Source organism: Bison bison, unplaced genomic scaffold, assembly GCF_000754665.1.
Source record: "Bison bison bison isolate TAMUID 2011002044 unplaced genomic scaffold, Bison_UMD1.0 scf7180017845859, whole genome shotgun sequence".
NCBI classification, from domain to species: Eukaryota; Metazoa; Chordata; class Mammalia; order Artiodactyla; family Bovidae; genus Bison; species Bison bison.
The window spans coordinates 58827-80697 of record NW_011476432.1 but is presented as its reverse complement, the minus strand read 5'-3'; the positions used below and the strand labels follow the sequence as shown (position 1 = coordinate 80697).

General features: G+C 51.6%; 3 protein-coding genes across 3 annotated transcripts in view; 2 read left to right on the top strand and 1 right to left on the bottom strand.

The window, feature by feature from the left end:
* DPH7 (diphthamide biosynthesis 7) overlaps positions 1–11719 on the top strand; it is a 20308-nt gene extending 8589 nt beyond the window's left edge. Inside the window, exons 8-10 of the mRNA XM_010837570.1 lie at positions 88–186; positions 385–557; positions 11205–11719. Coding sequence (XP_010835872.1) covers positions 88–186; positions 385–557; positions 11205–11635 — 703 coding nt within the window. The 3' untranslated portion in view covers positions 11636–11719. The remainder of the gene's footprint in view (positions 1–87; positions 187–384; positions 558–11204) is intronic.
* A 1182-nt stretch (positions 11720–12901) lies between these two features.
* MRPL41 (mitochondrial ribosomal protein L41) lies at positions 12902–13549 on the bottom strand. Its single transcript, XM_010837533.1, has one exon. The coding sequence runs from the start codon at positions 13440–13442 to the stop codon at positions 13035–13037; it is 408 nt and encodes a 135-aa protein (XP_010835835.1). The 5' UTR covers positions 13443–13549; the 3' UTR covers positions 12902–13034.
* Positions 13550–13820: 271 nt separating this feature from the next.
* The window catches only part of PNPLA7 (patatin-like phospholipase domain containing 7), a 66631-nt gene continuing 58580 nt past the window's right edge, over positions 13821–21871 (top strand). Inside the window, exons 1-8 of the mRNA XM_010837557.1 lie at positions 13821–14302; positions 15127–15158; positions 16652–16723; positions 16879–16966; positions 17336–17415; positions 18698–18789; positions 19127–19267; positions 20766–20925. Of these exons, the coding sequence (XP_010835859.1) occupies positions 15129–15158; positions 16652–16723; positions 16879–16966; positions 17336–17415; positions 18698–18789; positions 19127–19267; positions 20766–20925 (663 nt within the window). The 5' untranslated portion in view covers positions 13821–14302; positions 15127–15128. The remainder of the gene's footprint in view (positions 14303–15126; positions 15159–16651; positions 16724–16878; positions 16967–17335; positions 17416–18697; positions 18790–19126; positions 19268–20765; positions 20926–21871) is intronic.

Here is a 21871-nt window from a genome sequence, read left to right as displayed (position 1 = left end):
CCCCGGGCTTCTGTTGGGGAGCTGCGGGGCACTTGCTCAGCCCCTACCCCGCCGCGCCCACCCCGGGCTTCTGTTGGGGAGCTGCAGGGCACCTGCTTACCACCCCCCCACCCCCCGCAGACACTCCATGGGCGTGTGCAGCATCCAGAGCAGCCCCCACCGTGAGAACATCTTGGCCACGGGAAGGTGAGTCCCGGCTGTGGCACCGATTACCCCTGTGGCCGCTGTGGTGTCTGACCAGCCCGCTCTTTGAACCAGAGTGTGGGCATCGGGGGCTCAGGGAGGGACTGTGTCCTGGAGGGGTGGGGCCGGGTCTCCTGCGAGGCGTGTCCTGCCCGCGGAGCCCCGCTTCACCGCACGCTGGTTGAGATCTGTGGGTTTCAGCTACGACGAGCATGTTCTCCTCTGGGACACGCGGAGCCTGCGGCAGCCGCTGGCGGATGTGCCCGTGCAGGGAGGGGTGTGGAGGCTCAAGTGGCACCCGTTCCAGCGCGACCTGCTCCTGGCGGCCTGCATGCACGGCGGCTTTACGATCATCAACTACCAGATGGCAGCAGGTGAGCGGTTCCATGCCCCTGCCCACCAGGCTCCTCCTCTGTCCTGACACGTTCCCGAGTTACCCGGCCTTGCCATGAGGGTGACTCCAGAGCCTCAGCTTTGGCCACTGCTCTCTAACCGCGGTCCTCGCCTGACCGGCTCCGTTATCTGGGTGCCTCTGCACCCAGCGACGCCCAGCCCCAGCGGGGCCTACGGGGTGGTCACCACTGCTGACAGTTCGGGCTCAGCGGCCTGCGTTCCAGACCGCTTCAGCTGCTGCCCGGTTCCTTCTTCTGCTCCAGGCAGAACCCAGCAGGGCCCCGACCGGCAGGCGGACTGGCCTTCCTCTCACCAGGGGTCCCTCACGTTTTCTTCTCTCGAAGCCCCACCCCGCTCTTGCCCCGCATCCCCGCCGGGGTCGTGTCCCCTCCTCCGTAGGAGCCCGCGCCCCTGCACGTTCCCGACCATGTCTGCCGGCGGTGGCCTCCAGGCTTTCTCGTCTGAGCCCTCGGCTCTGCTCCTGCATGTTGCCGCCCTTTGTCCCGTGGATGCTGTGGCAGTTCTCTGCCCTCTCTTTCTCTCAGTGTAGGAGTTACAGTGATAGATTGCCTTCTAAACACTGCTTTCACTGTGTCCCATGAGTTTGGTATGTTGTATTTTTATTTTCGTTCATCTCAAAAAGTATTTTCCAACTTTGCGATTTCTTCTTTGACTCAATGGTTACCTTGTAGTGTGCTGTTAAATTTGCACGTTTTTGAGAGCATCCTGAATCTCTGTCACTGATTGGAGTTTTAGGGTCCCTGGGACTCACTGTGGCCTGTCTGTGGTCCGTCCGGGGAGGGCCGTGTGCTCTGTCCCGGCGGGGGAGGGCCCACTGTCTGCTCTTGTTGCTGTGTCCGGTCGTTCATTTCTCAAAGTGGGCAGTCAGTGTCTGCAGTCCTGCTCCTCTGGTAACTGGACCACAGTTGCTTGAGCAGTCGTTGCTGATTTAAGTCTGTTCCTCCCTCGTTTCTGTCAGTTTTTGTTTCAGAGACTTGGGGGCTTGTTAGCTGTGTATATGTATGGTCGTGCTTGTGTGTTTTCCTGACTTGTTGACTCTTCTCATTACAGGATGTCCCTGTTTATCTCTAATAACATTTGTTTTAAAGCCTCCGTCGTCTGACCCTAGGAGAGGTGCTCACGCTTCCTCAGGGGTGCCGTTTGCTGTCAGCCTGCCCACGGCTGTGTGTCCGCAGCGTATGCACTGCGAGTTATGCGCTGGTGTTGGGGCTCCCGGAAGAGGCGCTCTGCCCTCCGAGTGAGGGGTCAGCAGCCACGAGATGCTACTGTGTCCCTTTATTGCTGATGTTTCTTTTGGGCATGTGGTTGAGTGGCGCTAGGCTGGTCACTCTGGGCTCATTTTGGGCTCTCCCTCTCCACACCCTGGACAAGCTGCTTTTCCAGGAAGTCCTGGATCCTCTTAATAGCGAGTGTGTGTACACATATGTGTATGTGCGTCTGCATGCCTGCACAGACACGTGCACGTACACGTTTGTATATACACTAGTGCTCATGCTTCTGTAGCTGTGTGTGTGGATTTATGTGTGTACACGCGTGTGTGTCAGAACATGAGTTCATGCTGACACCTCTAACTCATTCCACCAGCACGGCTTTCTCTCTGCTGCCCTGTTCTGCATCTCCCTGGCTCCCAGCAAGTCTTGACTCGTGTGCCCGAGCTTGTGGAGCGCTGTTGGTGCCACACCTCAAGCAAACCTGCACATTCAGTGGGTCTGATGCTCCTGCCATTCTGTGTTCCATTAGTTTGATTTAGTCACTGTGCTGTGTTCACAATTTACTTGGATTAGAGTTGTTTTGTCCTTCTGTATGGCAGTTATATTTGCAGTACAGTTAGGTTCGTTTCTTTTTTTAAAGAATGTTTTTATTCATTCTCATTGATTTAATTTTGGTTTTGAATGTGTAAAAACATTAACAGTGTTCTAGAAATGAAAATTACATTAGGAACTTCCCTGGTGGTCCACTGCTGAAGACCCCACGCTTCCACTGCAGGAGGCATAGGCTCAATCCCTGATTGGGAAGCAAAGATCCTGCGTGCCAAGGTGCAGCCAAAAAAAGGAAAAAAAAATGTGTTAAAAGGCATGCTCAGATTCCGGGAGGTAGTGAAGGGCAGTGAGGCCTGGGGCACTGCAGTCCGTGGGGTCAGAGTCAGACACGACTGAGCAGCTGAACAGCTACACGCAGGCCAGACCTCTTCTCACACAGCTGCCATCACCTCTGGCAGGCAGCCTGTCCGTCAGCCTAGGGTTACAAATCTGTGTCTTTTTGCAAAAATTAGTGTGTATGTTTATATATCCATACTTCTCCTTTGGTACGGAAAAGATATTCTGTATAAATTCATGTTTTGTTTACTTCACTTTTAAAGCACATCCTGGAAATCACTCCTTATTGGTTCATAGAGTTTGTTTGTTTGTTTTAAGTTATATAGCACTCCATTTAGTGGGTATACTCTAGTTTTTTCTTCCAGTTTTCTATATGATTATTTGGGTTATTTCTAATATGATCACAAGGACTGCTTCCATATGCTGCTTTGCGAATGTGTTTCTGCTTGTTGGAGGTGCGTCTTTAGGGTTACTGCCTAGATGTGGGGTTGCAGGGTCATAGGCTGCTGTCTGCCTGACTTCACCGTCTCACCAGCCGCGGATGAGAAGCCTGCTTCCCCGCAGCCTTGCCAGCAGAATGTGTCGCCCGTTTTGGAATTCTGCATCTGACGAGTGTGAAATAACATCGCACGGTAGTTGAAATTTGCATGTCCCTAATTAGGAGTGAAACTGAATATATTTTCGCTTGCCTGAAGGGCTGGTTTTGTATTCCTGTTTTTCTTAATTGTGTTTTGCTTGTCTTTCTCTCTGACTTCTGGTCTTTTCTCCCTTGGTTTAAAGAGCTCCTGTGTATCAGCCCGCTGTATTAGTGGCATCAGCCCTTAGTCTTTGGTTTACGTTGGAAATAATTTTTCTGTTTCTTACCTTGATTTTGCGTATAGTGTTTTTCCTCCCATACAAAAGTTGGGTTTTTTTTTAAGTGTAATTAAATTTATAGGTTTTTTCATTGAGTCTAGATTTTTGAATCTTAGTTAAAAAGACAGCCAGGTTCTAAAGGAACTCATCAGTGTTTTCTCATACATGTCGGATGTCATCTTTCTACAATTAGGATTTTGATCCAAGTCCTCCTGTGTGGTGTTTGGGACTGTCCCGACACTGTTGCCGGAACCCCGTCCTCCCCCCGCCCCTACCCCCACTGACTCGAGACACCAGCTCTCGTGTGCAGGCACTTCCCGAATGGACCCTGCACTTCTTGTCTTCTCTTCTGCCCCCCGGCCGTCTCAGTGTGTTCACACCTGCTCTTCAACCATGGAAACATTCAGTGCATTTGTTAGAGTGGGCTGCCTGCCTCCTCTAGGTCTTTCTCAAGGGCTTCCTGACTATTCTTACGTTTGAACTTAGTATCAACTTAGCTTGTCCCAGAAAAAAATGTTTATTGGTTTTTTTATAGGGATTGCGTTAAATACAAATTAACTTCCCAACTGACTTATTTGTCATCTAGGATCTTATTCAAGAAAAGGGCTACCTTTCCATTTGTTCAGATCTGTTCTTGTATCTTTTTGTAGTTGTTCATTCGCTAAGTCATGTCTGATTCTCTGTAATCCCATGGACTGCAGCACGCCAGGCTCCTCTGTCCTTCACTATCTCCCGGAGTTTGCTCAAACTGGTTCATTGAGTTGGTGATGCCATCCAACCATCTCATCCTCTGTCATCCCCTTCCCCTCCTGCCCTCAATCTTTCCCAGCATCAGAGTCTTTTCCAGTGAGTCAGCTCTTGGCATCAGGTGGCCAAAGTATGGGAGCTTCAGCTTCAGCAGCAGTCCTTCCAATGAACATTTAGGGTTGATTTCCTTTAGGATTGACTGGTTTGATCTCCTTGCAGTCCAAAGGACTCTCAAGAGTCTTTTCCAGCACCACAATTCAAAAGCATCAATTTTTGATGCTCAGCCTTCTTCATGATCCAGTGTGACTACTGGAAAAACAATAGCTTTGACTATATGGACCTTTGTTGGCAAAGTGATGTCTCATCCTTTTAATACACTGTTTAGGTTTGTCATAGCTTTTCTTCCAAGGAGCAAGTGTCTTTTAATTTCATGGCTACAGTCACCATCAGCAGTGATTTTGGAGTCCAAGAAAATAAAATCTCTCACTGTTTCCATTGTTTCCCCATCTATTTGCCATGAAGTGATGGTACCAGATGTCATGATGTTAGTTTTTCGAATGTTGAGTTTTAAGCCAGCTTTTTCACTCAACTCTTTCACCTTCATCTAGAGGCTCTTGAGTTTCTCTTCACTTTCTGCCTTCACGGTGGTGTCATGTGCATCCCTGGGGTTGTTGATATTTCTCCTGGCAGTCTTGATTCCAGCTTGTGATTCATGCAATCCAGCATTTCACATGATGTACTCTGCATATAAGTTAAATAAGCAGGGTGACAATATATAGCCTGTTGTATTCCTTTTCCAGTTTTGAACCAGTCCACAAGAACTGACTTCTCTTCTGTGTGCACCCATTGCACGTTTCTTGTTAAGTCTATGTCTCAGTGATCTAACGTTTGTGTTGCTCTTGTAGGTGGGCATTCTTTTCATTGTATCTTCTAACTAAATTATTGTCTATTTGAACGTTGTTGGTTTTTTTGTTGGTAGTTTCATATTCTGCCAATATAAACGTGTGTTTCCGTTAGTTTTGCTATTGATTCCTTGGGTTTTGCAAGTAAATATTGTGTCATCTGCAAAAAGTAAGAGTTTTATTCTTTATTTTCCAAGTTGAATGCCTTTAGTTATTTTCTCATTTAACTTCATTTACTGGTGTCTCCAGTACAATTTTAAAAAAGAGTGGAGGACATCTTGCCTTATTCCTGACCTTGAAGAGGGGCCCTGCTAGTTCCCATGATGGCACCCCACTCCAGTACTCTTGCCTGGAGAATCCCATGGACGGAGGAGCCTGGGAGGCTGCAGTCCATGGGGTCGCCAAGAGTCGGACACGACTGAGCGACCTCACTCTCACTTTTCACTTTCCTGCATTGGAGAAGGAAATGGCACCCCACTCCAGTGTTCTTGCCTGGAGAATCCCAGGGACGAGGGAGCCTGGTGGGCTGCCATCTATGGGGTCGCACAGAGTCGGACACGACTGAAGCGACTCAGCAGCAAAGTGTGTCCTTGAAAGAAAAGTGAAAGTGTTAGTCATTCAGTCGTGTCTGAATCTTTGCAGCCCCTGGGCTGCAGTCTGCCAGGCTCCTCTGTCCATGGGGTTCTCCAGGCAAGAGCACTGGAGTGGGGAGCCATTCCCATCCCCAGGGCATCTATCCAACACAGCGATCGGACCTGGGTCTCTTAATCGCATGCAGACTCTTCACGTCTGAGCCGCCTGTCCTTAGTATTCATCAATTTCTGTTTTCTTGAGTATTTTTAAAATCAGGAATTGTTGATTTTTTTTTTGTCAAATGCTTTTATACTATCTGTTGAACTGTATTATTTTTCTCCTTGAATATATTTATATAGTAAATTTTGTTTATGGATTTTCTAATATGGAATATATATTCCTGGAATAAATCACACTTGGTTATGGTTTTGTTTTGTTTTAGTTGTCAAAGTAGTTTTTTTTTTTAATTAAAAAAATTTTCTTTTATTCAGGTATGGTTAACTTACAATATTATGTTTCAGATATATAATATAGTGATTTACAATTTTTAAGAGTGATACTCTGTTTATAGTTACTATAAAATCTTGGCTGTACTCTCTGTGCTGCACAGTTCAGTTCAGTCGCTCAGTCGTGTCTGACTCTCTGCGACCCCATGGACTGCAGCACGCCAGGCCTCCCTGTCCATCACCAACTCATGCTCAAACTCATGTCCATCGAGTCGGTGATGCTGTCCAACCATGTCATCCTCTGTCTTCCTCTTTTCCTGCCCTCAATCTTTCCCAGCATCAGGGTCTTTTCCAGTGAGTCAGTTCTTTGCATCAGGTGGCCAAAATATTGGAATTTCAGCTTCAGCATCAGTCCTTCCAATGAATATTCAGGACTGATTGCTTTTAGGATGGACTGGTTGGATCTCCTTGCAGTCCAAGGGACTCTGAAGAGTCTTCTCCAACACCAGAGTTCAAAAGCATCAGTTCTTGGCTCTTAGCTTTCTTTATGGTCCAACTCTCACATCCATACATGACTACTGGAAAAACCATAGCTTTTACTATACGGACTTTTGTCAGCAAAATAATGTCTCTGGTTTTTAATATGCTGTTTAGGTCTGTCATAACTTTTCTTCCAAGGAGCAAGCATCTTGTAATTTCATGGCTGCATTTGCCAACTGCAGTGATTTTGGAGCCCAAGAAAGTAAAGTCTGTCACTGTTTCCACTGTTTCCCCATCTATTTGCCATGAAGTGATGGGACCAGATGCCATGATCTTAGTTTTTTGAGTGTTGAGTTTTAAGCCAGCTTTTTCACTCTCCTCTTTCCCTTTCATCAAGAGGCTCTTTAGTTCCTCTTTGCTCTCTGCCATAAGGGTGGTGTCATCTGCATATCTGAGGTTATTGATATGTCTCTTGGCAATCTAGATTCCAGCTTGTGCTTCATCCAGCCCAGTATTTCACATGTATATACTGAATATATCTATTTCAAATATATATATTTTGAATATATCCTTTTTTGGGGTGGGTTTGTTGCACGTCATGCAGGAACTCAGTTCCCCTACTAAGGATCGGACCTGCACGCCGTGCAGTGGAAGCACAGCGTCCTAACCACTGGACCACCGGGGAAGTCCCTGTGCAATATATCCTTGTAGCATATTTATTTTATATATGATAGTTTAGTTTGTAACTTGGCTTACCAGATCTCATAGCGGTAAAGAATCTGCCTGCCAGTGCAAAAGACAAAAGAGACGTGGGTTCAGTCCCTGGGTCGGGAAGATCCCCTGAAACAGGAAATGGCAACCCACTCTGGTATGCTTGCCTGTAAAATTCCCCTGCACAGAGGAGCCCGGTGGGCTACAGTCCAGGGGTCATGGAAAGTTGGACACAGTGAGCGACTGAGCACACACACATCGTTTGTATCTTCAACCCCCTGTCTCTATGTTGCCCTCCTGCCTCCCCTCTCCTCACTGGTAACCGCTAGCTCTCTGTGCTGTGCTTGGCGGCTTAGTCATGTCTGACTTTGCGACTGTGAATAATGCTGCTGTGAACATTAGAGGGCTTCCTTGGTGGCCCAGATGGTAAAGAATCTGCCTGGAATGCGGGATATCCAGGTTCAGTCCCTGGGTCAGGAAGATTCCCTGAAGAAAGGAATGGCAACCCACTCCAGTATTCTTGCCTGGAAAATTCTATGGACAGAGGAGCCTGGCAGGCTACAGTTTGTGGGGTTGCAAAGAGTTGGACACGACTGAATGAATCTCTGCCTTCTGTCTGTATGAACATTAGAGGGGTTCCCAGGTGGTGCGGTGGTAAAGAATCTACCCACCAATGCAGGAGACACAAGTGGTGTGGGTTCCATACCTGGTTCGGGAAGATCCCGTGGAGGAGGAAATGGTCACCCACTCCAGTATGCTTGCCTGGAAAACTCCATGGACAGAGCAGCCTGGTGGGCTACAGTCCGTAGAGCCTCAGAGTCGGGCATACGCACATATGAACACTGGGGTGCCTGTCCTTGAATTTTTTCACTTTCTTTGGACATGTACGTAGGAACAGAATTGCTAGATCGTGTGGTTGGTAGGCCCGTGCCCAGTTCCTTGAGGAACCTCCGTGCCATTCTTCAGTGTCTGTGCCAGTTACGTTTCCACTGACGGTGTGGGAGAGTCCTCTCTCCTCCGCAGTCCCCCTAACGTGGTGTTTGTGGTCTTTTGGATGATGGCCATTTTGACAGGTGTCAAGTTATATCTCATTGTGATTTTTACTGCATTTCTCTGATGATTTTCAGGTGCCTTTTGACCACGTGTGTGTCTCCTTTGGAAGACAGGTTGTCTTCTTCAGTGTAGTGCTGCATCCTGGTGCATACTTTATTTGGGGTTTTCAATAATGTTCAAAGATGACGCGAAATTTTTTTATGCTATTTATCAGCATTATGTTTCGTTCATGTGAAAATCAAAACAAAAAATGTGAAAAAATTTTTATCATTTTATCATGTCTTGAATAATGTATATGTCATTTGGGTTATCTTTATATTCAAGATGCAGTGAAAATTCTCCTATGACTATCTGGGCCTGATTAATTTTTGAATGATGATTCTGTGTGAACTTTATATTTTTCTGTCAAAGTTGCTTTGTTTATGCTTTGTGTCTCTACTGGGGTCAAAGTTTCCTAATAGTTACTCCCTTTATCATGTTTTACTTTGTATAGTTATACAAATACACAAATATGCGTGTCTCTGTCCTTAATTCGACCAGTTAGTAGTGTGTACACTTTAAGAAGGAGGCTTTGACTTCTCGTTATCACCGCGTTGTTGCTCCTCTCCACCTCGTCAACGTCTTTTACCTTCGTCGTTTCTCTCCTTCTGCCTCCTTAGTTCTTTTGAGTTGGGACTACGATTCACTTATGTTTGTTACTTTGCTTTGTATTAAGTGTTTTTATGTCTGAATTATTCTCTGATTTAAGCACAGTTTTAGGTTCTGATATGTGGTGATTCTGCTTTCATTTTTATGAAGAAATTCTGTGATTCAAGTTTGTGTTTCCCCTTTTATCCAAGTGTGGTTTAGTAGAAGGTTTTAAACTTCCCAGGTGGAAACACTGTTTTTGTCTTTTGACCACGATTGATTTTGTTTCGTGAGCTGTGGTCAGTGTTGCCTGTACTCCTTCTCCTTCATGGAGCCTTTTGACCGCCTGCTGCGCAGCGTGCTTGCTTAGCTCTCGCTGTGGTGGCCCTGAGCAGCAGGCATGCCGCGTTACCGTGCGGTGCTGCCCTGCGGCAGGAGGGTTCTGTGTCTGCCTGGACCACGTGTGGGTGCTGCCTGTGGTTGTGGGACGTGAAAGTGTCATGGGCCTTGGCTGTGCCAGCGACCCTGCCTCCCAGGCCCCCAGATGTTCACAGCGAGGGGCAAGGCGGTCTCCTTGGAGCTCCCTTCTGTGCTGGTGCCAGGTGCCTCTCTGCTCTCCGGGAGAGCTCGGCACCGGGCTTCTTTCTGGAGCCTCCTCTGCTCAGGCAAAGCCCTGGCTTGGGGAGGATCTCTGGTGCGTTGGTTGTATTCTTGGTCTGTTTCCTGATGCCAGCTTTGGCCTCTCCTCTTCACTGCTCACTCTGGTCATGGTTCAGAGTCTGACCACAATTCTGAGTGTTGTGGCCTTGATCCCTACACTGGGGATGCGGCTGGTGACAATTTTCACATCCCCAGTTTTCACATCCCCAGCTCACTGGCCACAAGTTTTCTGCAGCTGCTTTTACCAGCCTCAGCCTTGACCTGGACCCTTGACCAGCTCACGTTTGGAGACACCGCATCATGTTTATTTTTCAAATTTCTATTTGTTTATTTTTGGCTAGGTCTTCATTACAGTGCAGGCTTTTCTCTGGTTGCAGAGAGCAGGGCCCCTCTCTAGCTCTGTGTGGCGCTTCTGACTGTGGGGCTTCTCTTTCTGCGGGGCACCGGCTCTAGGGCACGCGGGCTCAGTGGTTGCGACGCACGGGCTTAGCTGCTCCACGGCACTTGGGGTCCCCCAGACCCGGGGCTGAACCAGTTTACCCCGCACTGGCAGGCAGGTTCTTTACCACAGACCACCAGGGGGCCCTCATCATGTCTTCCCTGGTCACGTGTCACTTCTCATCCTTTCTCAGCAATGTTCTGTCCAGAACGAGGTCTAACATTTTCCAGTCTTGCCCTTCATCTTCAGAGTTGCCATAGCAACTCACCACAAGGACAACTGCTCAGGCAGTGAATGACTCCTTTCCCAGTTCAAATCCAGACTCTCTAAGGGAGCTCTGTGTGCCGGGACACGTCTGACATGTTGCTAGTTCCAGATGACAACTCACCACATCCACACCTGTGTGGTTTCTCACACACACCAAGCTTTCCTTGTGGTGTGCTTCACGTGTGCTTGTTCCCTTCATTTCTGATACACCCCATTCCCTCTGTCTGGCTCAGAGTCCTCAGGCGCCCTGGATGGGAGCTCCGTGGCGCAGGATGCCTCCTCTCTCAGGCACACAGAGCGCATTCACTGCAGGATGAAGGCCTGCCCTTCTCTCCTTGTCTGTCTGTGTCTCAGCAGTGCTCTGCGTGACACACGGTGGTTGCTCTTGGAAGTTTCTCTTTGAGGGTGGGCAGGGTCTGTTGCGGAGAAGGCAATGGCACCCCACTCCAGTACTCTTGCCTGGAAAATCCCATGGGCTGAGGAGCCTGGTAGGCTGCAGTCCATGGGGTCGCTAAGAGTTGGACACGACTGAGCGACTTCACTTTCATGCATTGGAGAAGGAAATGGCACCCCACTCCAGTGTTCTTGCCTGGAGAATCCCAGGGATGGCGGGCCTGGTGGGCTGCCGTCTATGGGGTCGCACAGAGTCGGACACGACTGAAGTGACTTAGTAGCAGCAGCAGGGTCTCTTGGGGGTGGGTGATGAGATTAACTCTGGCTAAGTTTCCTGTGTCCTCCCATCTCGCTCCAGAGGGAGAACAGGAAGCCATCTCTCTGTCCTGCCCCTTGCCCAACTCGCTGGTGTATGGAATCGACTGGTCCTGGCTCTACTTCTGCCGTCTGCCACAGACCCAGCCGTCCTTCCCTGGCAGTGACCCAGAAGCCAGAACAGCAGACCAGGACCCTACCCTGAAGGTTGCAGACCCGTCACCAGCACCCTCTTCAGAGTGTTTAGCTGACAGTGATGGAGTGGGTGGCACCACACCCCAGAATGGAAGCAAGCTAGAAGCTCCTCTGCAGCCATCTGCAGAGGACAAGAAGGATGGCCGGCTGCCTACTACAGGGATCAAGATCTGTGACTGCGACCAGGATCTGGAGGCAGCAGACTTTGACATCAACCTTCTGGCCACTTGCTCTTTTTATAATCATGTTCTTCACCTCTGGAAGTGGGAGAACATCTGAGCTGGGGAAGACCTTGCTTGGTTTGACATGGTAAAGACAATTTCCACAAATAAAACTTGAGTACATCTTTATCTTCTTTAAGAATGAAGTGACCCCAGACTGTCTCACTAATATTTTGGTTACATGTTTTCTGTATGGGGCTCAGTGCATCTGTGGAATTTTCTCAGTAAATAGAAAAGCTGTTGGCCTCTCAGATAAACCTTATCTACTGGGCCCTTCAAAATTGCGGCTCTGTGGCAGCAGGGGGTAGGGTGGAGGAGGGGTTTGGTTCCCAGCTAGCAAACTTGTCAGTTTCCTGTGTTTTGACTTTCGGTTCTTAGGACTTATATAAGCAACTATTTACATTAACTAAAATTTTTAAAGCTACTTTATAATACCAAAGTAGTTTTATATGAACATTAAAAAAGATCATGGCACCAGAAGTGCTTGTATAGCTTCCTGTGCAAATAACCAAAAAGAAGGGTGTATTGCTTTAGCATACCATAAACTTGAAATATGTTAAGTCCTATGGTGGATTAGTCACGCTTCCTCACTGTGGCTTCAGTTAAACCTGGACACAGCTTAACTCCATAGTACTGGGCTTGTGACTGGTCTGACTCCAGTAGGTGAGTCCCTCCTCCTCTGGAGGAGCAGATGTAGAACTGCAGGTGTAGATGTAGAGCAGATGTAGATGCCACTGTGCCATCTGTCAGCGCCTCAGCATCCACTAATAGGACAGGCAAGTGTTCTGAGTCAGAAAACACAAGCTTCTATTCTTTATTTCCTGATACAACTGCCAGCACAGGTTAGAAGGTATTAATGTTGAACCCTTTTCCAGGGTTTAGTTTAGGGTATTTCGCTTAAGGATCAATTAAACAGAATTAGGATCTGAGGAATTATGCACTGAAACAGAACATAAAGAGGAAAGAGACCATAGATTATTAGGGACATAGCAGTTTGGCAGCAACTTCCCATGTGGCCTTATCTTTAGGTTTGCCCCAAGGCGGGGAGTTTCACCAAAATAAACTGCTTTGGGACCCATAAATGTGCTCATTGGTTGTTCCCTGGGGTGAGCTCGGGATGAATTACCCAGTGCTGTCACGTGGCTGGATCTGCCTTCTGAACTATCTCCCTCCTGCAAGCTGAGCCACATGTTCTTGCCTACTTCCCTCTCGGTAGGGGTTCTGGTTTGGCTGCAACCTGAGAACGTCGCCTAGGTCTCTACGCCTTAACCTAACACGTGGCGTGCTTCCTTTACACAGTGGCCAGATGCCCAAAACAACACCGTACGGTAGCCAAGGTCTTTAATAGAAACGAAAACGAGGGAACCGCCTCTCCACCCGCCACCCCGGAACTAGGCTGGGCGAGGAGGGTCCAAGTCCTCGGTCGCAGGCACATCCGGCGCGGCCGCCGACCACTCCTAGCGCGGGAAGTTCTTGGGATACAGCTGGAAGAGCTTGCCTTCCTGCGTGGGCTCAAACCCGTACCGTTCCAGGTGCTCGGGGTCGAAAGTCCCGGCCTTAAAGTCCTTCTCGATAGCCGGCGCCGCCGTCTCCAGAAAGAGCTGCTTGGCCGTCAGGGGAACGTCTGTACCCTCCGGGGCGCGGTAGTTCACGTAGGGCTTGAGCTTGAAGCCGGCCAGGTCGGGCACCACCAGCTCCGGGACCATTTCCTTGACCAGCACGAACTTGCCGCCGCGACCGTGGAAGCCGACGCCCTTGGCACCGCGGCTCTTGTGGAAGGTGCGCGGGCCCCGCTTGCTGGTCCACTTGCTCATACGGTCGGCGCCCCGCACCAGGGCGCGAGCCGCCCCGCTCAGGAGGCCCATGGCGAGGCCTGCGCACAGCCACCACGCCAATGCCCGCTCCAGCCGCCTCCGATTCCGGCCCCGCCGCGCTGCGCTTCCGGCGCCTTCGGTAGCTTCCGGCCCCACCGGCCCCCGCGCCGCAGGAAGAGCGGCTCCGATTGGCTGCGCCGTGTCGAATGTGCAGCCTCGGCCCCGGGAGGGGGCGGGACCGGCGGTAGCCCGGCCAATCCGCGGGGAGAGCCCTCGTCCCGGGGGGACGCCAGGAGCGCCGCCGTCGGGGGCGGGGCGGACGGCGGCGCTTCGAGGCGGCGCCGGACGACGGGAGGTGGATATCGGGAGCGCGGACGTTGGGGGCGGGGCTTCGGGGAGGCGGGACGGGAGCGCGCGGTGCCGGTGAGTCGCCGTCTAGCGCCGCGAAGTGGCCAGCTTAGGGGTCTGAGTCTGTGAGGAGAGGTAGCCATCATCTCCCCCAGCCCGCGCACACTGCCCCCCAGGGCCGCCGGCGCCCCCAGCCAGACTGCTTCCAACCCGACGTCCGTCATCTCGACCCCCGCTTAACTCGACGCCTCGCAACCCCGACGCCCCTCAGCTCGACGCCCCTAAACCCGATGCCCACAACCCGGGTGCTCCTCAACCCGACACCCCTAAACCGAGTGCCCCCTACACCAGACGCCCCCCCAACCTGAGAGCCTTCAACCGGACGGCCCCTTAACCCCTACCCTCCAACCCTGCGCCCTGCCTTAACTACGCCCTCCCTAAGCTGCAAGCCTTCAGCCCTGCTGCCCCCGGCTCCCCCAGTTCTCCTGGACTTGACCACCTTTCCTCTGGCCCCACGCTGTGGAGCAAGCGGAGCAGCTGACGGCGCTTCCGTCGTGTGGCAGGTGCTGGGGGCTTGAGCTTTTGTCCCCCTTGAGCCTAGTGGGCATCGGGAGATGGGACTGGGCAGGGCTGGGCGGTAGAGCTGGGGTCAAGGAACTGCTGGTCCTTGAACAGACGTCTGAGAAGGAAGTTTCCCACAGGGCACAGACCAGTGAGCAAATGCAGGTGACTCTGCACCTGCGTTCTGCTCCCTGACTTGTCTGGGTGGGATTTTGGAACAGATAAACCCTTCCTTACTGTGGCCCTTCTAAGAGACGTGGGAGCCACAGGGTAAAGGCCCTAGACATGGCTCCTCCTCCTGGCAGAGAGGTCAGGTGCGCAGGGCTGCTCCTCAAGTTCACCACAGCCGGGACCAGCACACCCACCTCCAGGGCTCCACCACACTGGTGGAAAATCCTGTGCCCAGCCCACTAGGCAGGGTCTGGGGCACAGCCTGCGGTGGCCACACACCCCTACCCCTACCCAGCTTCAGCCTCCTTGCCATGGTCCTGGAACTCCCAGCTGCACTAGGCCTTTGCCCAGATGCCCACACTTGTCTTTGACTGACTGGGAGAGGAGCCCGGGGCTTGGCTGCAGTTCCCGGTTCCTTGGGCAGCCACACAAGGGCTGTTTACAGAGAGGCAAGTGGCTCCCTTTGCTTGCTCCCTTTGTTTTCTCCATGGACGGCACAGTGTTTCATCAGAGTTTTCCTGTCAATAGACATGTAACTTAACGTGGACAGGAATTTAGAGAAGGGCTGGGAGGCACTGCTTTGCACGTGAGCCTGAGGTGGTACAACCTGTGCCCTCCTCAGAACGTGTCTTTCTTCTTTTGTTTCACTTTTTAGCCATGGAGCAAGAGGAGGACGCTGGCCCAGAGGTACAGAACCTGAGGAGTCCAGTGAAGAATCAGCCTGAAAATTCCCAGTGTGGCCGCTTCTGGACAAGGAGAAAGCTGCCATGCAGCAGCTCCTTGAAGTTGGCTGCCTGTGGGAGTGGTGTGCGGGCCTCTCTTCCCCTGTGAGGACTGAACCCCTCCCTTCTGTTCCTCAAGGTCACACTTGTCAGTTCCTGCTTCCCTTTAGGAAGCCTGCTTGCTTTGAGGTAGGGCCTTTTTCCCGTGGAACATCTGTAGCCACATCACAAAGACTTTTATTCCTAAAACAGAAAATTAGATGCATTAAAACAGCAGTGAAAAGCTGAAAAGTCGGGGATGTCAACCACTAGAGACTGTATGAATAGGTCTGGGTCACTCTTATAACTGTTCCCCTGGCTCCTCCCCTCCCCCCACCCCAGGGGTGGCTGAGCTCAGCGGACCCACATATGAGGAGGGTGCTTGTCTGCCACCCCGTGGAGGTGGTCTCTAGCCAAGCACACAGCCTAGGCCAGGAGGGCCTGGGCACCTCACTCTGAGGCAGCAGCTCCCACTGCTTCCTCTGCTTTCTGAGCCAAGTTCAGAGGGTTGAGTCTTTGGATCACTTCCTTGTTCTGTCTTGATGTAACATTCTGCTTTTGAAACGCTTTTCTGAGTGCACTGAACTCCTCGGGTTTTCTGGCATCAGCACTGTGTGTGATCCTGGCTCTGAAGGATCAGGCAAGCTGCGTTAGTCCTTGGCACTCATGTAAAAGCTTGACAGAACTCACACGCACACACCGCCCCCTCCCTCAATCCATCCTGTTCCTGACTGCTTGGAAGGATGTGAGGACCAGGAGGAGTGGAGCGTAGTTACTTGTTTGACTGGTGTCTTGTCTTTGCAGGGAGCCTGCCAGCATCCCTTGTATAGGAGGTCCAGGCCATCTGCCCACTCACCGTTCCACACTCACTGTTTTCTCTTACCTTCCTGTCTTTCTCCCTGGGGTCTGGGATTCTGAAGCTCCTTGTTAACTCCCTCCCTGGGAGCCCTTTGCTGCTATGTGCTGGATTTAATGTTCTCAAAATCCAGTTGGCTCGTTAGGGTTTCTTAGCACTGCTGCTGTGTGGGCGTGCGTCCGCCCTTGGGCCAGCAGCATGTGGTCCTGCTTGTGATGAGAGGGCACTGGAGAAGAGGCCTTTGCATGCCCCCGCTAGCCAGGTTTGCTCCCTCTTGACTTGCACCCCGAGGAACAGGGAGGCTGAGAATGGAGGGCTCAGATGCCCAGAGCATTTGCTGTCAGTGCAGCGCAGCTGCTGGCCCTGCCCAGCCATCCTATGGGTGGGTAGCCCTTCTCCAGAGCAGACTGAGACTCAGGCCGTCTGCCTCCTGAAAGCCCGCTTCATTTTGGAGGTCTCCAGGGCTGCCAACTTTTTCCCTGACCCACAGCTCTGTTCTTGCTCCCTGAGAAGCTGGGGCTGTGCCCATCCTGGCCCTTCCTGACTGCAGGCTTCTCCCCTAGGTGGGCTTCTATCTGGCCACCCTATGGTCCTGGGGTCTGGAGCTGATGGAGCAGCATTCCCAGTCCACCATGGTAACCACCTCACTGCTCCCAGGTGATGGGCGGGCCCCAGAATCAGCGGCCCCCTTCACCCTTGGCCGCCCGGGGCCCTTTGTGTCCAGCCTGTGTTTGGGGTTGGGGGGTCTTGGTGCCTTGCTGATGGGTGCTCTGTCTATGACCTTGCCCAGCTGCTGGGGATTGTGATTGGAGTCCTCCTGGCCCTGGCCCTCATTGGCACCACCATCTTTTTTGTGTACAGAAGGGTTAGCCAATTCCGTGAGTATCTTGCTTGAGGCTGTGGCTCCAGTAGGGGAGGGAAAAGAGGGCTTGAGCGGGTGGGAGATTCGGGTGATTTCTCCCCATATTTTAAGCTCCCACAAATAGCTCTCAAGGCATAGTGGCTTTTGTTGAAAACTGCTGGCCTGTCGACAGCTCATCAGATCCATGGAATATAACTGTATCCTGAACTCTCTTGGCTCTCATTTCCAAGAAGAGATGAAGTACCGCTTCCTCTGCTTGGGTGTGTCACAGCCCAGGAACAAGATGCTGTGTGACACAGAGTGGGCAGGACAAGCTCAGTGTGCACACACAGATGGCCCACCTGTGCTCAGGCAGCCCCTTGGCGCCCCTTGGCCCCCCTTGCAGGACAGGTGCAGCCCAGTCCTCAGTACAGGTTCCGGAAGAGAGACAAGGTGATGTTCTACGGCAGGAAGATCATGAGGAAGGTAACTCACGCTGCGGGTCCCCTCCTCCCTCAGAGGGGTCGGCTTCAGACTGTGCCTAGGGTTGAGCAGGGCCCCGGGGTTTGGGGAAGGTCTGACCTAGAGAGGAAATGAGCCATGAAGGAGGGCAGAAGCCCCTCCCAGGAGCATCCCCGAGTGGGTCAAGCAGAAGGTCCTGGCTGCGGTGTAGATTGGTGGGCCTCCCATGATTTGGGGCCGGGCCCTGCAAGGTGGAAACTCCCAGGCCTTACTTCCTAGTGTCACAACCATCTTGGGAATGAGCAGCCTTTGCTGGTGGGCCCCACGCCCTCCCACCCACTGAGGACAAAGGGCTCAGCAGACTCCCAGAGGCTTACTGTGCCGCAGAAGCATGCTTGAAACATTTGCTGACGTGTAAAAATATTTTGTTTGTTACTTTTCTCTAGATACACAGTTAGTTTGTGTTCTTTGTAGAAGAACTTGAACTGTCAGACACATGGGTGTCCCTGGGTGGCTCCTTCTCCTCTTCAGGGTCAAGTGCTCTGAGAGGGAGGTTGGTTTGGGCTGCCGTGTCTGGCGGGGGCGGCCCTGGGACGTGGTGTGCGGGCTGCTGCAGTCTCGTGTGGGGCCACATGGGATGACCTGCGAGCAGGTCTCAAGGCGCTCGTGTGTGGCTGGACCTGGAGCTGTCCACGGATGACCCCACTGAGGACTGTGTGGTGGCAAGCTGGATTTGGTCTAAGGAAGACAGGAACATGGTCTGGTGGGGCCAGAACCCCTTGGGGGCAAGGAGGAGTCATGGTGACAACACCGACATCCACAGCCAGCACCATGGGGCAGACGCAGCTGGGGAGCTGCCCAAGGGGGCCGGCTGACGCCTGGGTAGGAGCCAGGCCCTTTGTCCTCCTCGGCAGCGCTGTTTGCAGCGGTCTAGTGGGCCTGGACTGTGAGGGGGACAAAGAGCTGTCCAGGCTGGGAGGGTGTGCAGGCACTGGGGTTGCATGTACCAGCGTGACAGGTGTGAGGAGGAGGGCGCTGGCCAGCCTTCCAGGAGAAGGACGTAGGGCCGAGGACGTCGGAGCTCTCGGGGCACGGGCTGTCTGGGGATGTGGCCCTGTGTCCTCGCTGTCAGCAGCGCCAAGGAGGTTCCCTGTGTCCTGGGCAGGCGAGCAGGTGGGGCCAGGCCGGAATGCTGGTGTCAGGCCCGCAGGGGCCACGTCCTGAGGGCCGGAACCGACCCTGAGACTGGGAACTGGATCTCACAGGTCTCAGAGTCCAGACTTAGCCTCCCCCTCTCATTCTGCAGGTGACCACGCTTCCCCACACACTTGTGGGGAACACAGCTGCTCCCCGACAGCGGGTGAGGAAGAGGACCAAGGTGCTATCTTTGGCCAAGAGGTACTGGGAATGCCCTTCAGACCAGTCAGGTCCCAGCTGCCCTCCCCAGTGGGCTATCCGTGGCTTCCCTGCTATGGGTCTCACAGCCTAAATGCTCTTTTTTTTTAATTTTTAAAATATTTAATTGATTAATTTGGGTGCATCAGATCTTAGTCATGGCACTCAGGCTTTGTTGCTCTGTGGCATGTGGGATCTTAGTTCCCCAGCCAGGGATCAAACCCACGTCCCCTGCATTGCAGGGTAGATTCCTAACCACTGGACCGCCAGGGAAGCTCCTTGCTGTCTGCTTTTGAGCCCCTTTGGGCCTCTGCTCCAGGTGTGTGCCTCTGCTTTGTAGGATCCTGCGGTTCAAGAAGGAATACCCTACCTTGCAGCCAAAGGAGCCCCCGCCCTCCCTGCTGGAGGCTGACCTCACAGAGTTTGATGTGAAGAATTCTCACCTGCCGTCAGAAGTTCTGTACATGCTGAAAAACGTCCGGTAAGAGAGAGGTGGGCCTGGAGGCTTTCTGTGTGCTCACCTGGCCTCCGAGGTGTCCTTTCCCTGCGGCCACTGATGGTTGTGTCGACAAAAAAAAATCAGTAAACAGTGTGTAACAGGAATAGAAAAGAGTTTTATTGGAGCCAAACTGAGGACTGTAACCCAGAAGACAGCCTCTCAGACAGCTCTGAGGAGCTTCTCCAGAGAAGCGTGGTTTTCAGCACAGTTTTATATCTTGTCTAATGAAGAATATTAAACTAGTCACGGATACATTCCTTCAGGGTATCAGAAAGAAATCAAAACCAGATCAGCACGTACACGGCGAGTCAGTATGGCACTGACAACTGGGAAGGGAGTCTTATCGTGGAAGGAGCACCAGGGCTGATGGCCCAGGACGGGAGGCACTGAGCCCTTATCTTTAATGTGGGCGTTCTTCTGCTGAGTGTTCAGTTCAGATCAGTCGCTCAGTCGCATCCCCATGGACTACAGCACGCCTGTCCATCACCAACTCCCGGAGCTTGCTCAAACTCAGGTCCATTGAGTCAGTGATGCCATCCAACCATCTCATCCTCTGTCGTCCCCTTCTTCTCTTGCCCTCAATCTTTCCCAGCATCAGGGTCTTTTCCAATGAGTCAGTTCTTCACATCAGGTAGCCAAAGTGTTGGAGTTTCAGCTTCAGCATCAGTAAGTGTGAAGTGAAGTCATTCAGTTGTGTCTGACTCTTTGCGACCCCGTGGACTGTAGCCTACCAGGCTCCTCCGTCCATGGGATTCTCCAGGCAAGAATACTGGAGTGGGTTGCCATTTCCTTCTCCAGGGGATCTTCCTAACCCAGGGATTGAACCCAGGTCTCCTGCATTGCAGGCAGACGCTTTAACCTCTGAGCCACCAGGGAAGCCTCAGTAAGTGTGCCCTTTAATAATTAAAGCAGATGTACAGTGTGTGTTTGATCAGCCACAAATAGGATATTCTGTCTATTGAGCATAAAGTGGGTGTTCGCACATGTAGCAGCCAGAATGACCTCTCTGGATCTCAACCTGTGATCATTTCTTTTATCACTGGCAAAGCTTCTCTCCTCTGGCTGTCACTGCCCTCCTGGCGGTGAGCAGAGCCTCCTCGCTGGTTCTTTCCCATGTGTGTCTGCTTCTCAGGACGATGCAGAGCGAGTGTGGGAAGTGAGTGGCTGGATGGAAGATTGAAAGTCTGGCTCCCCGTCTCTCCCTGGAAGCCCCAACCCCTCTTTCCAGCACTTCACTAACTGCCCTTGGTTACACACCTGGCTCAAACGCACAGGCACAGCCTGAGAGTTCTCTGAGCTCCTGGAACAGCAGCTGATGAGGATTCCTAAACCTCAGGCTCCTGTCCTGCTGGTGACCAGGCGCTAGTGCTGCAGGCTCTGCGGCCCTTGGAAGCTCTCCCTGTGGTCTGGCCAGCAGGGACAGTGGCCTCTGCCCCTCCCCTCCTTCCTGAAGGTGTCCCACATGTTCTGTTTTCTGTAGGGTCCTGGGTCACTTTGAGAAGCCGCTATTCCTGGAACTTTGCAAACACATGGTCTTTGTGCAGCTTCTGGAAGGGGAGTACATCTTCCGGCCGGGGGAGCTGGACAACAGCATCTATGTGGTGCAGGACGGGCGGCTGGAGGTCCGCGTCCAGGACTCGGTGAGAGCCCTCGGGCGGGGCGGGGCGGGGGTGCTGTTGTGTTGGCACTCAGTGGTCTGCCCTCTTGAAGATTTCTCAAGTTTTCCATTGAAAAGTTAGTGCAAAACGTATTTTATTTTATGTAGATAGGAGATTCATATTTTACTTCTCCAGCAACATATATACAGTTGAATATAAGTTAAAGGCTAGCTTGCACACCAAAACCAGGTCCTTTAGGTGGTTCAGTCAAAGAGGTAAGGCCTTCAGCTGGCTCACATGAGAAGTGTCCACTCCTTGGCCCACCTTTTGGGATTTTGCCAGTCCTGAGTTCATCAAAAATTTCTTCCATATTCTGAGGTGGCAGATCCTGTAGTAGTTGTCATGAATTGAACCACTGGTTCATTTATACAGATCCCTAAACACTCCATTCATGGTCAACAAAAGAGTCCGAAATGCACTACTTGGATGCTATCTCAAAAACGACAGAATGATCTCTGTTCGTTTCCAAAGCAAACCATTCAGTATCACAGTAATCCAAGTCTATGCCCCAACCAGTAACGCTGAAGAAGCTGAAGTTGAATGGTTCTATGAAGACCTACAAGACCTTTTAGAACTAACACCCAAAAAAGATGTCCTTTTCATTATAGGTGACTGGAATGCAAAAGTAGGAAGTCAAGAAACACTTGGAGTAACAGGCAAATTTGGCCTTGGAATACGGAATGAAGCAGGGCAAAGACTAATAGAGTTTTGCCAAGAAAATGCACTGGTCATAACAAACACCCTCTTCCAACAACACAAGAGAAGACTCTATACATGGACATCACCAGATGGTCAACACCGAAATCAGAGTGATTATATTCTTTGCAGCCAAAGATGGAGAAGCTCTATACAGTCAGCAAAAACAAGACCAGGAGCTGACTGTGGCTCAGATCATGAACTCCTTATTGCCAAATTCAGACTTAAATTG

What these genes read in the sequence shown, in the direction of transcription:
- MRPL41 (XM_010837533.1), bottom strand. Translation starts at nt 13,442, where the DNA reads ATGGGCCTCCTGAGCGGGGCGGCTCGCGCCCTGGTGCGGGGCGCCGAC.